Here is a 19,057-nt window from a genome sequence, read left to right as displayed (position 1 = left end):
TATTATTATTATTATTAGTAGTAGTAGTAGTAGTAGCATTCGCTTACACCGTGGTTTCGCTATCCATGGGCTATAAGATGTGATTTTGGAGGGGATAGGAATCTACCGGTGGCACGCGTTAAGCAGTAACCTTGAGCATTTCTGAGCGAATGATTTTCTGCTACATAGGGAAGAGAACTTCTACTCTCGAAGGGAAAAGAACTCATAACTAGTAGGCATTTTTGATATTTTCACATCAGACATCCTTTGCTAAGTGTCACAGTAAGGTGCTTCTTACAGTCGAATAGTTTTTTGCATTGTAGAACGAAAATCAAAGCAGCTCGTGCAACAAGTAATTGCTCTAGAGTGGGTGAAAAGCGAAACAACTGGTGAGCAGCGATAGTTCGTTGAAAAGGGAAAGGGTACGCGGGTCAGTGTGTCCCGGAGTAAAACGGACGAGATAACATTAAAACTAGAGAAGTACATTTATTTGCATATCAATTTGGTTTTGCGAGAGACTCATCTGGAACCCAGTTGAATCTCTCGTTTGTGATATTTCTAAGCTTAGAAAACGAGAGTGCAAATATGTGTATTCAGCTAGGTTCGTGCAATTTGATTTCGGTTAAAACATAAGTCTGGGAAAAACTTGTAGACTGAGTCTACCTGATTAGCCCTGAGAAGGCTAAAACCGGTTGTGAGATGTAAGAGAATTTTCAGCGACCTTATGAGTAGTGCATCACGTCTAAACATTAAAATAATCCTTCAAAATAGGGTGGAATCAGACCAGTGAAAGTTAACATGTCATAAAATTTCCGATTGAATACAGAGCTTCAGATTACGTAACTAAATTCCGATAGTCTCTGGAATCAATATTAGTCGTGTGCAGCAAATATGGGAACTGGACGGCATGGTCCTTATCTGTGACATCGGCTTTTCAACCAAATGTGACGCACACTAATAAGATTTCCAACAATTAATACTCATAGAACCGGGCATTATTTTATGTCCCTGGGAGACGGAAAGGTCTTCACTTATCGTGCATTTCACACATTGTACGAATGTTTGCAAAGGGTTGGTGGTCAGTGAGTTTTCCTTATGGTCATGATGTTGTGACACAATTGAAGCGACACAGGCAGGCTGAGAGAAGACTGGCTAATTTGATAAACGGATTTATGTGAGGATGAATAATTGATTATCTGTCATCTTCGCAGTTGATATCGTCTCCAACGCATTCATTAATTCAAATTACTCCGCCTATGTAGGGCTCCTACAAAATACACCCAATGATAGATAAGGTTGACAAACTTTGTGGTTCCACTGAAAATTGAGTAAATCCGAATGAACACTTTAACGGAATAAATCAGGATTTTCGTGAATCCCGCTTACTTGTCGATACGATCCGATTCCGGGCATTTGAAAACAGGTGATGAGGCTTATGACAATTTCTGTAACAATATGACTGACTGACTGACTGTCCTTCACTTTTTCATTATTAAGTAAGAGTGGGAGAGAAGCGCACTCTGTTTCATCAGAAAATGTACAGTGGTCTGCTAGGCCACTCCAGACCGTTAAATATTTGTGGAAACCGCTTTATTTTGAGAATTTAGAATGCAAACAAAGCTATTGCAATAAATCTCACTACATGCAGCATAGGCCATAGATTTGGGCATACAAGGGTCAGTTTCCCAGACCGTTAAATATTTGTGAAAACCGTTTTATTTTGAGAATTCAGGAAACAAACAAAGCTATTGCAATAAATCTCACTCCATGCAGCTTATGCCATAGATTTGGGCATACAAGGGTCAGTTGGAATGTTTTATTTATACATCAGCTGGCTTTTGACATCCTGAGATGCTGACAGTGGATGGAAAAGAGTCCATCACATCCGGTGGTGGTGATTCCTTTATTTGCTTACAAATAGCACGATTTAATTCTTTTTTCGTTGGCAAAGAAGAGTCTAAAATACTGTCTGAGCACAATATTTCTGCCTGCAGGGACCTAATCACCAGTAGTTTTCTCGAATGTACACGTAGAATTCATGAATTCCTATTGGTGTCGCTTTCACTGGTATTTCAGATGCGTTCCTATGACACCAGTATTTCACGAGCTACCAAACAGTTCAGCAAAGGACCATCGTTTAAAACTTAAAAATGCGAGCTTAGACTCCCACATAGCGACTCAGATTCTAGCTGTCCTGCTTCGATTCTGTTGGAAAATCTGGTACACCGTTTCACAAAGGCGGCAACTCGACTCATGTCCGAATAAGCTTGCGTTTTAAGGAGCCGCAAAACGTAATAAGCAAGGTCGTAACTACAGAGTTGCATTTGCCCAGCTTTATATTCGCATTCTCAAGGTCGTAACTGCAGATTTGCATTTGCCCAGCTTTATATTCGCATTCGGTGACAAGAGTTAGATATCCCCTGCCCTCTAAGCACCCAGCATTTCCACGACCTTCACAAGCTACAGAAAACCAGCCATTATGTGGGTTCCATTTTAACTATATGTACTGCTAAAGAATCAGTCAAAAACTAAACCGTCCAGCTCGGCGATCCGGGAGGATGAGAGGTAACATAGAATAACCGACAAAAATGGTTCTTAACACTCTGAGAAATGCATCATATTAGCAGGAATCCGTGATCCTAATTGACTCACATTTTAACAATGTACTGCTGTAAACTTTCTTTGTCATTGCGTGGGTGAAGACATTTAGGTACTCCTACTTGCATTCAGTCTCGCTTCGAGCGGTATGTTTTTACGTGCCACAAATGTGTAATTCATATCCAGCAACAAGGCAACTAGAAATGTATACATTCCGACCTTATCAGTCAACACGACGTTGGCTGGCACGGTTGGCAACTACGCAATCAGGGAATGGTGTCTCTCAACCGGGTCTTGGTCGAGTGAAGGTTTCCATAACAAAAAGAATAATTGGTTGCCTGATGTGTCCACCGTGGCCTGAGAGAGTATGGATTTACCTACAAACCGCCTCAACATATGCTGAAGGATGAAGGTACTTGGACTGTTCAAATACCTCGAGGCTTTCTTACTAGCACGAATTCCTTTTACTGGTTCACAAATTCGTCTTCATCACGCAGGGATGAAAGCTTTGTGTCCTTATGTATGTAAACGTATGTTTGTAAAATAAAGCTGCTGCATTTAAAACTGGATCAAAGTCTTTATGTCATTGCAAAAGTCATATCATTGACGTGGAAAACTAGTGGAACTGATAAAACTCTACACGCCCAGAATTCTTACTTGAGTGGAAGTCACGTCTTCCTCGTGTTTCATATTAGGTTTTATACACATGATTGAGGAAGCCTACATCTATTAGGGATACTCATTGATCTGGATGGAATTTCTGGATAGAGAAATGCAAGCACACATAATTGTAGCTACTTGACTTATAACAGAACAAGAAGTTTTGCAGACGACAAAGCTGGTATTTTAAGAAAGTGTATGTGATGCTGTGGGAGTGCAAAATCGCTACACAAGAAGTTGTTTTTCAGGACGTTTGGATCAAATTTGGGGTACGGGCATCATCTCATTATTTTTGTTTTTCCATATAATATATGTATATTATAGCGCATTAGCTCAAGTGATTAGTTAGCGACTTCACTGACCGGAAGGACCATGGTTCGAACCCGACCTCTGACTCTCGACTTTCCCTGTCTAGACTTGGGTAACCTGGCAGTATCTCAGCCCTTATGCTTCCTTCGGATGGCATGGCAACTAAGCACTAAGAAAGGGTGTTACAGCTGAACGATTTTTTTTCAACATTACCTGTCTCTCAAAAGCGGACATTCCGGTTATTCACAAGCGACATGAGATTGTTTTACCTGTGCTTTTGCATGTAATTCTAGACACGTTTCTGAGAATAAATACTCGTCAATTTTCAACACAGCGTCAGAGTTAAGTGCGCCAGTAACGGTTGCTTGCAATGTATCGTATTTTCAAAGAATCAAATTTCGGGCGGCAATACTGAAAGCTCATATGCGTGTGGATTCGTTTTTTTTCATCTGTCTGGTTCCATCTAAATAAAATCTAAATGTCCAACATTCGTATCTAAGTCATGCTTGAAAATTCCTGAGTGGTGTTCACCCGCTTGTAATTGCACGCACACATCCTGTAGGCATGCTGAATTAATCGGATTAAATCTACACCCGGACAACACACACACTGGAAACTGCTTTTTACTCTGGTGAGAAGGGTTGCAGGAGATTCGGCAAGGAATTTCACTCTTCTGATAAATGATTATTGTATTTAGTTTTGTAAGGAGTTTGTGGGTGTTTGGACCCTTAGTCAAGGGGTCTAGTCATACGTGTAGACGAATTACTAACACGCTCACTAGCGCAATTCACAGGAGCTTATCAGACCATGTAGATGAACTCTGTTCTGTCTCTCAATAGGAAAAACATCTCTTGGTGAGCGAAAACATATCTTCTTGCATTCTTCTTGTAACATCTTCAAGAATAATCGGGAAGGCCAACCAGGTCTAAGGTACAACCTTCTTGAATTGATTTGTGAGGCCTACGTTCAAAGTTTGCTGTACTGAACAGATTCAGTTGCGAACATCATGCAGCTTCCTCAAAAAGGTTTTGGTGACATCAGCGCTGTTCATCTTAGCAAATGTCATTCTGTTTATCGACGGCATATTTCACCTAGAACGGGGAGAATCTAATTGAGCTTGCGTGGGAAGCTTTGCCAGCAACGCGTAAACACAGGATTTGGCTAGAAGTCTGAGTAATGCCGCTAACTAGCGGAGGGAAACATTTGGGGATCAGCGTTTGGGAGAGCGCAATCTAGAAGATTTCTCTCAATTCATCGAACTCCTAAAGATTCACGAGCCAAAATATTGACTAGATGAGACCAGAAACCTAAAATATCTTTGGGACGTAAAACAGACATAACGGGCCTCATGATGACCGCACCTGGTATTTTGCTAACTAGGGAGGTACCTATCAAAAAGTTCAGTAATTGAGCTATCTAGTGGATTAGCAGGTTAGTAGCCCCTTTCGTCCCAGATAGGAATGTTTCAGCCCTTTGATGCACCGTATCTCCTTGTGAAGAGGTGCCACACCAACTTTCCATATATACCTAAGAAGACCACGTTTTTCGTCTTGTTCCGCATTGTATGAAAACATAACAAAATTTATTTTGGGGACAGCAGCTCATCACCTTTACCATCGTCCCGCACATACGGCATTTTACCCCTAAAATTAGACAGTATAACAAAAATGCTGGTGTTTTTCGGCTGATCATAAATGTATCAACTACGAGGGCTTGCAGCGCTTACTCTGTAACAGATCCACCAATCTGCCGGCGAACTGGCTAGGTTTCGTTTATGAAATCTAGATGGAAACGTTTCCTTGATTTATAATTTTTTGTCGAAAACTTCGGAATTATACCGAAGAAAACAAACACTGTATCTGTGGCGCGCTCGACCATGATTATTCCTTCCTCAAATCACACGCGTACAACCAGAAAATTGCGACGTTGCGAATGAAAAGTTGCAGAACTACTAAATTTCGGCTGCAGACAGAACGTTAAAGGCAATAAAATATTTTGTGCCATGTGTTACAACCACCGAATTATAAACTAAAATCGTTGCTCCCAAGAGGGTTCGCTTGATTATACACACCGTGTTTGGAAGCGGTTTTTATTGCAGAAAAACCGTTTCATTAAAACTTTGCAATCGTCTGTCTCATCAACATAGCTCGGTTTTAACATTTCCGCTTTTCACATTTATTGTTGTTCGGTGAGGGGAGGGGAAAGTTTGCTGGAAGACTGTATCATACTGCAGTTAAACTCAGTATTTGCAGACAGAATAAAACTACAACTGTCTCCTCCCTTGAGGGAATCATCGACAGTTTACATCGCACTAGTTTTTATTGAGTTTTCAACCATTAGTATTCCGGTTTGCAACTGAAAACAACACCGTTCCGATAATCCATATTGCCATATTGCCACCATCAGTCAATCTTGGATTTTGAGTCCCATGATCCGGCTTAAACTATTCGCTCCAGTGAAGGCTGCTATTTACAATTGCCAGTGAACTTTTTTTCTGACAACAATTATTTTTGTCAAGTAGTTTGCGGTGATTAGCATGCATTCCCCTGCGGCTCTCGTTTTCCAAATTCCATTTCAACGCCGCACACTTGCAGCATTGAAGCTTTCTTTTCTGCTTTGAAAATGCGGCTTTTCGGTCGGTAAATGTGCCTGACCGTCTTAGTTCCCCTTCGAATCTTAGTGAAAATTCTTCAATATTCTTAAACGGAAGGTCCCTTTTAGAGGAAATTCACTTAAAAATATTCTCAACAAATGGGCGCATTTGTAAAAGAGCCCGGTCGGGCTCCAAAATCCTCAGCCACTTAATGCCATTTTTACATACTGGCATTGATGAGACTGGTGGGTAGCACAAAGATAAATGAACCCACACAAAAAAAACAAAGTGACCATGTGGTTTGTTCTACTTGGGGCGAGCAAATATTGCAACACGACAAAAAGACACGCATGCCAAACTCAGCTCATGACATTAAAATCCATTACGTATTCCGAGCTGAGGGCTGTTTTACGGATGGTTAAAAATTCAAAGAGCGTTGAACAGGGCAATTCAACTGGTCTTATCCGAGGGCTTGTCTACACTGCGTGTGAAGGTGATACGCTGTTGTCGCTTGATAGTTTAGGTGAATAGAGACTGTCTTGCCATTTAAGATTTTCAATGTTCACCAACCACTCGTGCATCGTTTTGCGCCGGACAGCCAACACATGCTTACAATTCTCCGGCTTCTAACACGGGTGTGAACAAGCATACAGATGATTTGCGCGTGGTAACTCAAGCGTCTACCGAAGGCTCGTAAGGCATGTTTAGCGTCTTGACACATTCCCGTCATGAATGGTTTACCACATCGAAAGCTGGCCCAATAGTTGTGGACTTCCCCAAACGAGCAATGTTACGGATAGCTACTCATAACCAAAAGGGGTTTGAAAATATGTGCGTATAAGACTCGAATGATATACCTAAATCGGTACAGTCTTGACTCAAGAATCTTCTACAGAAAGAGGCTGCAGGTTTGTGAGCTTACACGCAAACTCATTTCGCCCCTAATTCTATCTCACTGCCTTCATTGAAATTCTCACCTTACTATGTGAAATTTTACCGTCAAAACCCAGGCTATCAACAGAAACCTGGTGTGAAAATGCACAACCTTCTCCATTTCACCTTGTTCAGCATTTCCAAAGCGGAAAATCTGCGTTGTTCTACACCCATATCATGGCCAAAATGATGCCTGCATGACTCGGAACAACGCAACTTGATTTTTGTCACCGACACAGAACTGGTTTCAGCTAACGATCAAATACTTTTATGAATGCCTTCCATGTTCACGCATCCCCGATTCTTCGCTTGAGGTCGTGATCAAATTGATACCGACAAAAATGAACGAAGACTCACACCATGGACAAAAAGACATTCTTCAGATTGAATCAGAGGAGGAGCAAATTCCAGAAAAACTGTCACAAGCCCTCGGAAACCTGCTATACACTCTGGTCATGCAAGAACAGTATGGTCACGGACCATGGTACCTATAGTAAGCATGTCGTTGGCATTCCATGTATACTTTATTTTACACTTTCAACTGCTCATCAGCACGTGGAAATCGCCCAGTTTGGCGCTGCACTCTAAATTCTCCCCTAAATCCCATGGCAGCTTTGAACACTGAGGTTGTGATTCTTTAATAATTTTTCTTTATACCATAGCCAATACAAATGTTCGGGCTGACAATTTGCTTGTGAAATCATTGTGCTATCGAAAACAGAACAATAGAATCACCAAAACCATTATGAAATCCTGATCATTCCGGCTTTTCATCAACGATCATCTGGCTACGATATCATTATTGCTTATCAGTCTCAGCAATCAGACAATCGCGACAAAACGCTTGATCATTCACTCATTCTCGGCGTCTAGTTCGCAAAAAGCTTTTTCATGCCAGGTGATCATCAGTATGTCTGCTTAATTTTTAAAAGCCCAACATGAACGAGCAATTGACGTTCACCTTTATCTAGATACACCATTATTGAACATGGTTGCGCATTACTTGGAACGAGTGATTCCATAACAGACACATTGTTTCAGGAAATTTCTGCTCCCCACACAGTACAAGCCGACTGAAGTATTATTTTGACCTATCAAGACGTTTAAGTTGAAGCACTCAAATCCTAACGTTGTAGCACTTATTTAAACCTATGTGAACGCTCAACAACACTGTTTAACTCAGTAGGCAGGCATCTTACCAAATCTGCGCGTTAAAAGGCATATTATTCGTGGAAAGGGTGTTGGAGTGTTGCTACATTGATTTTATTGACTAGGACTTGTGCGGGCGATTACTGTTGGCCAGTTTTAATTCCCTGTGAGCAAGGTGGGACAATTTGTTCGCATCCAGAAGAGTGTGATAAGAAATGATACAGCGCCTCATCTGATCGTCTGATCTTGGTGAAACGCATTGGTGACATTCCCCGTCTGTCTCCATACAAGAGGCATTTCGACGTAGTTCTGTCTTATAAAGCGTGTAGTGTTGCTGTAAACCCGAGGCAGATCTACACTTATGCGTAGATTCTCAGTGTTTTATTCAATGCTGATCGACTAACACGATTTAGTTGTCAGATATTCAGTATGGCGCATGATAAGTTTGTAATCTCCTTAAATTTTCCACTTAGCTTCATCCGTACAATATCTAAATCCAAAACGCACGGTTATCTTTATCTTCTAGTCAGTATTCGAGAGTGATTTAATCTCGTCAGAAAAGTAGCGACTCCAAATCCTTAGCTGTTCACTTAAGAAAAGCATAGACGATAGAACCACAGTTGTTGTTTAGCTTGATCGAAATTGTCATAGGGTCACGTAAGTGCAAACACAACAGTTTCCTGAAGAGTGGATTACTTGAAGTGAACGCCTTAAGATTATGAGCCCTTACCCACAGCTAAGGGCAATAAGCTCTTGAATTCTAGTCAAGACTTCTCTTCTTGAGGTCGAGCTTGCGTATTTAAGATCTCTACAGCAACCTCGGCGATCCGGTGAAAGGCGTTTATTCTCTGCAATCGGGCATTTCATCTGAGGCTTCTCGAGAACTGCACTGCATCTGCTTCAGAACGCAGGTCTCCAAGTTAGTAAGTGGGGGATGAGACATGTTGTCCATAGTTTAGAATTGGTGAAAAATTGAAAAAAGAGGACTACAGAAAGCGTCCGACTGCCACCGGAGAGACTGAACGGATAACCTCATGACAGATTACATTATTCGGGGCATTTACACAAATCTTTTCACACCGAGTAATCATAATTATGAGATTCCTTTCAGCTGATGTCGACAGTGGACAGACCACCATATTAGTTTTCTGCATCAGGCTTCAGTTTCAACGGAAAACACAACGCTTGACAATTAGTAGTAGTATCTCCCTCGCTAGTGACCAGCTGGAAATATCGTCCAGCACATGTGGGGATGAGTCGGCAGTCTTGTCGAGATCACTTCTTATCAAAGTCTGGGATGATCCACATGCTTTAAGATGCCAAAAAGCAAGAAATGCGGTCGGCCTTTGAAATCAGCCTTGAACAGTTCGAGCCTTGGGGGTGAACCATGGGAAAACACAATGCACTGCTCGAGAGGCACGGCTAATACATATCTGAGACTCACTCATATGCGTTCTTAATATTCCGCAAGAAAGTTAAATTCACTAATCCCCGATGTATAGGACTTAACTAAACTATGTAGCAGTAATCCACCGAAAGCTACCTGTGCTACGGCGTTGCTTTCAATTAAGGTAGGCTGTTCTGCATACCATGACCCCATTTCGTAACTAGAAGCGGCAACTTATCAACCAATCAAACAATCGATCAATCAAGCCACAAATCAATCAGCCTGTCAATCATTTTGTCAGCTATGAACCATTTACCATTGGTACATTGTTTCCAGCTACTACATTTCAAAGCACCTGAGTGGGAGAGCATTGGAGATACAGCCAAGCTTTGGAACTGACGGCATGTTCAGTTAGTTCGGGAACTGGAGAGCTACTCTTTGAGGTCGATGGCTTTTATGAAAGAGCGCCAGTGACTGCGTGATTGGGTCATTTTCTCCAGTGTAGTTAACGACTTTCTGGGCGCCCATTCAGGGAGGCAGCAGTTGTTGACATGACTTGGCTTACTGCTTAGTGATTTTATACTTCGTTGACAGATCACACCCCTTATTTGCTTCCCATCGGCACAGAGCGGCGAGAAAGAAAGCTCTACAAGGCAGATAATGCAATGGTATTTGGAGTACATGTCCAGAGTAACATATGAAGCGTGAGTAATCAACCTGTGGTGGGAGAAGTCTTTCTTGAAAAACCGTTTCGCGTTTCTTATCCGATATTCTCACCAGACCCAACTAAAGGTTTGCGGACACGAGTGTTCAAACACTGATAACTTTTCTATTTCCTCTGTGTGTATAGGCCACGTCTCTGATCTATGAAGCGGTATGCATCGCACTACCACAGTGTAAACACTGGCCTTGACAGACAAACTGATGTCACGTCGACTCCTTAGGGAGGTTGGAAAGACCTTCCTGGCACTCCCGATTCGAGAAGTAATCTCATCTCCAGCCAGTCCACCAGAGCTTATACAACTACCCAAGTAAACAATGTATCTGCCACGTCGATTGGTTCATCTACAGGCATGAGGTTTTACTTTGATCCCACCCAGTCCCGGGGAAAAACTTCGCACTATGCGGGTGTGAAACGAACGCCAAAGAGTGCGGCAGGATAATTTGTTTTGTTTAAAATGATTTTTATTTTTGAAACAACTGAACCAAATGGAGCAATATTGTCCGCGTACTCAATGTCTGTAAAAGAACGTCCCGATAGCATTTTGACCCTCGAGATTTGAGAGGCAAGACAACCAGGCACAAATCACTTACGCGGCCACAATTGCTAACAAGAACTTACCTGTTATCAGCTGATTCGTTAGGGATACCGTTGCTATTATCGAAATCTCAATGCGTTATTTTGGAGGCCATCGTCATCATGCCTGTCGAATACCTTTCATGGAAGTTTATCTATTGGTCAAATTAACTATCATAAGTAATCGCACACTGTCTCAATAATACAACTCCCCATGAATATCCCCAGACCTTGAGCATCGGAAGAGTAAGGTTCAAAGTGAGTAGTTGGATCGTTATCACCGGTGATTTTCATGCTGCTTTTTGAGTGCATATGATCTTCCGACGTTTTCTTAAGCTGTTCGTAATTTTACTGGTGGCAGTTGCCTGAACATGTATTCCCTGGCGTTTAGTCCTGCTCATATTCGGCCCCACAGTGTTACTTGAATGCCCTTTCATTTAGGATACAGCCAGACGTATTTTTGGGACCCTTGTTCAACAGTGCAATAAATCCAGTTCAACCGTTTAACTCGATGGCTTTGCTTAAAATTATAAACTTTCATCCCGATGAGAGCTTTATACAGTAAATACGATTGGAGTCTGATATCCAATTTGTAAGTACCGGAGACTCTAGGGAACTATACTCATTTGAATACAAATTTGGCTTACACGAAGAATCATTCGTCTAAAACGTTCGTGTTTCTTACTCATCAGCAGACTTGTCTTGCTCCAGTATGTGTGGGTAACACTGCGATATCTAACAACAACTCAGGTCTATGCAAATATCCAGTGAATTATTTAACTTGATTTGAAGCAGTCTTCATTAAGACGTGAACAGTGCTATTTAAGCCTTCGAAGCTGTTACCAAGAAGGGTAAGAGCGGACGATCAACGAGGCATTGTATATAGCTTGAAATGATTTGGACATCTGATCCATGCCGGCTGAAGGTTGGATACTACGAAACCGGGAGCTCGTGAAGGCGGTTAGAAGAGGTTGGTTTCTGCGATTGTCATCAGTATGAATATATTGCGAACCTACATGCAGGTGAACATAAGCTTACGGCTAGATTACACGGGAAAATGCCTTCTTCCTTCCTATTTGAGGTAGTCCTTCTTGGCCACGTGTGATGTGATAGCGCTGGAGATAGGATTCCTTTTCCAACGACACGAACAGAAAGCGTCTTCCGTGTGTTTAAAATAGGTTACCCACGACAAGCAGGCGAACGAATGCGCGTGAAAGCTGAAGGGAAATTCAGGAATTTTTCCCTAAAGGTATGGGTAGAACCGGAACTCATGCATAAATTTGTGACGTTATATGTGAGGTGACCAATGTGCCTCGGTCCTCTCCTAGGAAATGCTTTAATTCAATCCCCTTTAAATAGAAGAGTGCAATATGCAGGTTTCTTTTCGGTGATGGACAACTCTCATTTGTACCTTGATCTATGTGTCGTTCCTGATTATGTGGGACATAACTGTAAAAATGAAGGTATCAACCATTCCGTATATGGTTTCTCTATACTGCGTTGAATAATTCCCTTCTGCTTCTTACTGATATTTGACTGCCTTTTGTGTACAAATTCTACCTGGATACTGGATGAACTTAGCGGCAGGAACTAACGACAGTTTTGGCATTGGTTTATGTCACCATAAAATGTTGTCTACTTAGTCACAACAGATTGTAAACTATCATGTAATTGGACTATGTAACAAGTTTACTCATTTATCGGACCAAGCGGGGACCTCAAGATGACACAGTTTCTTGGTGGAACACTCCATCAAGCAGCAACAGCTGGTTTGGTTTGAGTCAGAGATACCGGGGCCTGTGTCCCCATACTCAGTCAACTCACAGACTCAATCCGTGGTTTATTTGGGCGCACAGTTCTGAAAAATAAAAAGACATCCAGAGAGATCAGTTTAGGTTCTTTGAATATGACAATTTCCAGTGAACTTAGTGTCACCACTTCTCTTCTTACTTATCCTAGCAAGCCGGCAAATCATATGACCTCATTATCATATGAAATGTCAGATATACCAAGGAAGGATTTCAGTGATAGACCGGATTCGCACAACTTTGGCGGTTCATATATTCCAGCCTATTTTGTACCCGCTTTGACGGATTCATCAGTGATTCCTGAAAATCTCATGAGCCGAAAGGCTGTTTCAGCTACACCTGTTTTTTCTATTCCATACTCCAGTCTCACACCCTTGAATCATCGAGAATATTATGAAGTTTGAAAAACGATAGTTGACAATTGTATAGACGCAATACATTACCCATAAGTTTATTGAAAGCACTTCGACAGCGCACGACCGGTTTCGCTCTTCTTGGGGCTCATCAGGTAGGCGCAGTCCCAGAGTTTCCGTCAACCTCATCTTCTAACTGAACCCACATTTCACGAACTCATTCACATAATTTATTCTTGACGGAAGACTCACCTGAACCCTAGCAAGTGAATATCATAAACGAGATATCCAGCTGCGTTCCAGCTGAGTCTTCCGACAAAAGTGGCATGCAAATGAGCATATTTCGCCACTATTTGGCCATGTTTGGCAGACGTTTTCAAACGTCAGAACGCTGTTTGTTCAGCAACTGCCTGCATCTAAGGCCATTCATGTGGTTCTGAATACAACACACAACGTGGCATCCACCTACGAGCTTTGCTCCACCCCGAGAACGACTGCATACGACTTATAGCACACGCGACATTTGGTTATCTGCATTTGAATACACGTTCTCAATCAGCTCGTAATTATTTGAAACAGACCGGCAAGCCATCGCTCCAGACGAGTTTAGTAAACAACCGGCAGATGTACATACGTATACACACCGTTTATATCCATCGGTTATTTACTGATCCCCCCTCAGACGACAAATTCATGTTGTGTTTAACTGGTGATAGTCACGGAAAGTCAGTATTGTTCGCTGCACCCTTTGTTCAGATATCTTTAAACAGACAACGACTTTCGAATCTAGCAGGCTTTCAGATTATGCTTTCAGGGTTAGCACCTGATTCCGACTGAGGCAAGATGCTGTATAGTTCGCCTGAGAACGCACAAAGAAATGAGGTAGTCGAGAGTCATATGGGGAGGGAACAACTTATCAGTATTAGAGTTAGTGAAAGACCACGATCCTCAGTGCTGGATGCCTAAAAATTGTGCGTTGAATGACGCGGAGTTGCAAGTAGATTATGTAGTGGCCATCAAAACAGAGGGTCTACAATTTGCCTTACCTATTCATTAAGTACAATTAGATGCTTCGTAAATAAGTGATTCATAATTGATTGCATGTTGCCTTACACATTTCGCAAACAGTTGACTTAAAGCTTACTTCCAGGGATAATCAGGAGCACTGAGACCGGAATTCAGCAAGGATCAGCGGCTGAACTCACCATGTGAATTGTATTCGCCAGAAAATAGCTCAAACTTTGTGCCGCGATTAACTGATTGGAACAGTTACTTGCTCCCTTGTTCACGAATCGTAAGATATCCATCATCTCTAACCTTGTTAGGCTAACAGTTTCATAAGGACATCCTGAGAAATAAACTGGTTTGTTGTACATAGTGGATGAGTATAGGAGCTGGTCTTTTGCCAGCCAGGACGGAACATGTTCATAAATGTTCTGGTAAAACGCTCTCCTCGTCTGGTGAACACACCAGCATGCAGAAAACGAATGAGGGGAAGCTGAAGTTGCTTGAAGAAAGAGCTGATCACTTCATTTTTGTCCGATCGTAAAGAAGCTGATCACTTTTACGCAGATCGCATAGACTGGTTTTGCAAAATAAGTCTGAATATCCCCGTGAGCTGTTTTGTGGATAACTGCGGGGCTACATCTCAACCGTGGGACACAAATGGTAAGCTACAATGGTACCGTTTTATTTGCGGTCTTCAGTGTGTTTACGCCCACATTTCTATTCAAAGGCCCAACTATAACAGTTATTCCCGAAATCAATCTCAAGCGTCAGTTGTGCCCTTTGTTTGAGGCCTATCTTTCTTGTGAATGTTGGCCACTCTGTTGACATCGTAATAATTATTTTAGCCCCAATTACGCACCATAATTTGATACATCTCTAGCTCAATAGGTTGGGAAGAGTGGTGTATGGGCACTCATGTTTTCTCGGCCATGATTTGAGCCAAAAAGACATGGGAAAACGCTGGGTAAAAAGAGATGACGTTACAGCAATTGCTACTTAATCGAATGACCGTAGTCTTTGCACTCGTGAGTATATACTGAGCACTCGACGATGAAATTTTTTGCCGATGTTTTTAATGTGAGGAAATGAAAATATGCCAATATGTTCTTCGGAAGCATATGTCCTGGCTGAAAACGGAGCTTGCACCCTTATATTGTTACCGGTTCCTAGGCATTCGCTTTGTATAATGCAGTTTTAAGGGCGTACAATATGTGCTCAGGTGTTCCACCCCCGTTTTCCCAGAACAATTCTCATAAATTGAATGTGTGGACAAGACGCTCCTCCGAACCATTTGTTTCTGATTGAAACAAAGCATGCATGGTACACGTAAATGACTTCATTTTGAGGGCGGAAATACAGGAAGATAGTCATTCCGAAAGTATTTTCAGCCCATGACGGAAAACATAACAGTGGTCAGAGTTTCTACGAGAAGGTCCGTAAACGGGACATGTCTGCTCCGCAGTATAGCTGCTACACGTGCTCCTTAATTGTCCGTGGACTTGTGGAGTTTGGTTGACTTCCTGTCCTATGCGCATGTGTGCTGTTGGGCCGAGTCGCATAACTATTCATTGTGTGCAGTGTGACAGTTGCACAAATTTGAATACAATATGACCTGATGTGGGTTAAGGTCGTAAACCTGGCAATTGACGCAGGTGGTAGCCGCCTAAGCGGAATGATTGCGCAATTTCAGTATAGTAAATGTGGATTTACTGGACAAACTAAGCGAAGCTAGTTGTAGGAACTAGGAAGTGATGACACCTCTGACATCACTACAACCTGCGTACTTCGACAGACTTCGGGACTAGAAGATATATACATATCAACAAGCTAACTATGATTTATTCATTAGGAAATATAATCAATGAAGGACTCAAGCAAATAAGCAGAAACCCTACAAAGTTAAATAGTCGTTGGATCAAAAATGACCAAGCCGATTGCTATACAATGTAGACAAACCGAAATTCAAGTAAGTACGAGTTTCACAACTGGACATAACTCACTTACATAACGTTTCTTTTTCACCATACCTACATGTTTACCCTTTTTAAAACTCTCAGAGACGTATGTAGCTTTTTATTTAACTACAGGGGAATCCGAATCATGCGAATCTAAGAAATTCTATTCATTATCACACTTTGCTTCTAGTGAAAAGATGATGAATAGTTCTGGCTGTGATTGAGGATTTTCCGAAATTGTTTTAAACAGTATGTACATTTTTCACTATGCTGACAACTTTATCAGCTGCATCAGGAGATAACGGTGACATTATGAACACTCCATCCAACAGAGGATGATAAATGCTGTCAGTTTACGCCTATGATTTTATTATTCAAAGCAAACACATTTGTTTGAGTCAATGCTTGCTTTGAGTAAATAATCACAGGGCTAGATTTAAGCTGCAGTATAGGTTTGCACATGACTGAGGACCGGGCTTTGTCAGAATGAAATGTAGTCAACAGCAATATTATCTGACTTGACCTGCCATTGTCTAGGCATCCGGTCCATGCCTTGCTCATCAAAATTTTGAAGAGACATTTTAGAATTGATGGATTACACGAAATTTTATTCTAGCCGGTTTCCGTACCTCCAATCAAATGATTTATGGATAAAAAGTACATAAGAATGTTCTCATGATTATGCTTTTCTGTGATGGGAGCGACAGTTGGATAAAAAATCGATTTTTACACAACGATGGCGTCTCATCCAGGTACCACAAACAAATTAATCGGAGTAGTTGATGCGATCACTGACTAGCCCGTTTCAATCAGGTGTCATACAACCTACCAGAGGACAGTTTGCTCTCCTGACCGTTAGAACCATCGTTCTGGTCTCCTGAAGTCGCACTTTCCATTAGCTCCGTCATTTCAATGGAAGCCCTATTTTACCCTCATATTTACTGGCAAACACAAAGGGAGTTACGAAACGCTGCCATTCGGTCTTCGATAGACGCTACTCCCAGGTTTATCAACGCAATAGAAATGACATGCCATTGTCAATATCGACGGAATTCGAGTATATTCAGCTCCGCGCTGTGAGGTATTCCCGTCTTTTGGCTCTCATATTTCACTGTGCTTTGGGACGTGCAAACTGATTTCCCTTATTTCAGGTTCTGTTCAGGATGGGATAGAAGCACATTCCTTGAAATTAGCCCAAACGGATTAATTATGAACTAATCACTGTGGTTAAATTAAACGTCTGTTGTGGACTTATTAGCAATCATTTGGATTCAACCACTCTATTCACGTTTTATTCCATACAAAGTAGTCCCAAAGGAGTCAAGTCATCGATTCAAGGGACCAGAAGCAATGATCCTATTAGGATAAGAACACACACAGGCAAACAAGCTTGGCCGAATCTGGAGAAGAGGAGCACTGGTCACCTGAAAGCATTGCACCATACAAAATAGTTCAGTAACATTAAATAACTTTTCCAACCCTATTAGGCACCAAACATGCAGCCGTACGGCTCATCCAACAAGCTAATAAACCTCAGGTACATTATTGACTTGCCTTCCGATAAGATATAGAGTCGGTACCACTCGGCAAGCGAAATCACCTGATCGTCGAGATCTAGCTTTCTTTTTAAAAGTTTACTGTAATTTATGCTTCATTTACTGTTGTGAGAAGTTCGCATATAGTTAGCAGGTTGATTTTTCTGGTCTTCTTGAGGCACAATGTGATTGTTTGTGAGAAGTGACCGATGTTTGAACCGGTAGAAGAACTCTTTTGGAGGAAAAGTGAGTCTGACATACAGCCCCTTCCGAACAGTTTGTCGTTCCAGTAGTGTCCCTCTTGTATGTGCTTATTCCATGTTCTGAACTCCGTACCCATGAAGACGGTCAGTGATTTTTCTCGTTTTGGAGTAATCTGATAGGTAACGTCAAAGCAGCTGGGACATTATTAGCTTCATCTGGAGGATCGAACGTGCTTTCAATTTCCGGTAAACTTCTTTCGGCATCACGACCGGATATTGTTATTATCAGACTACATTATCATTAAAATATTCCAGTGGAAGCCACTCTCCACTCATCAATAACGTTTGGAACGTCAGAGATCAATTAAATTCGTTTGCACTGTGGTAATGAAACGCGATTTTCGGAAATCCCGGCCACACCGTAAATATGTCGGGTTCGAACTCAGAAAATATCGGCTAAATCTGACAAGCTCCACCTCCTATCATTCATCAGTTTATCGCTGATAGTACGGACTGAGCCGGAATTCAAATAATTTTCCGACGTTTCCGAAAAAGTCCTTGGAAAAGTTTTCAGAATGGTGTTTGACTACCCGTTGAACGAAAGCAGTTGGCGTGATTGAAACCTAAGTGGTTGTCGATGACAGTATTTTGTGTTAAGATTCGACTTGGGTCAGATCATCCGAAAAATTCATTTCCCCTTAATCAAACCTGTGAAGTTCTCACGCAGCTTGATTGACCACTGACGAAGTACAACGCAGAGGTATGCTGACTCCCACTGTGGACTAATGATTTTGACGTTGACGCACCCACTAAATCGAAACTAGCTTTCCACTATTTGATTCCACGTTTATAGATGTGTACCCCCCGCTGTATATCTTTATCACTGCTGCATTATATCGATTTCTAGTCTGTGGTTGAGAGATTGCGACTCGAAAACTCGTGCAATTTTGTATGACCACCATTCAACTTATTGTGTTACAAATGTCACTCTAGAACCTAACCTGAAACAGCTATTCATGTTGGGTATTGAAAGCAATTAATTTCATTCTCAAGGCTCAGGATTTCAATATCTAGTCAGTGTGGATACAGGCAACCGAACTGAACCTATTTTAGTCTGCCTGTTTATTGGGAAGACTGAGCGGGTTTCCCCGGTATACTACAATGACTACTAAATGTTACGTGTTGTCACCGCTCACTGCAGTCACACTATTGGCTCTAAGCCACAATCTTACAGTGTAATTTAAGCGAAATACTACTACTTAAAAATTGCACGATTTGCCCTGTAGAGGA

General features: G+C 41.7%; 1 protein-coding gene across 1 annotated transcript in view; it reads right to left on the bottom strand.

Annotated features, from left to right (window-relative positions):
- T265_00716 (hypothetical protein) overlaps window positions 1–19,057 on the bottom strand; it is a gene marked incomplete at both ends in the record, with an annotated part of 218,612 nt that overhangs the window by 174,910 nt on the left and 24,645 nt on the right. Inside the window, one exon of the mRNA XM_009164565.1 lies at window positions 12,730–12,763. Coding sequence (XP_009162829.1) covers window positions 12,730–12,763 — 34 coding nt within the window. The remainder of the gene's footprint in view (window positions 1–12,729; window positions 12,764–19,057) is intronic.

Source organism: Opisthorchis viverrini, assembly GCF_000715545.1.
Source record: "Opisthorchis viverrini unplaced genomic scaffold opera_v5_7, whole genome shotgun sequence".
NCBI classification, from domain to species: domain Eukaryota; kingdom Metazoa; phylum Platyhelminthes; class Trematoda; order Opisthorchiida; family Opisthorchiidae; genus Opisthorchis; species Opisthorchis viverrini.
The sequence above is the reverse complement of the archived record's forward strand: the minus strand, read 5'-3'. Positions and strand labels throughout refer to the sequence as shown.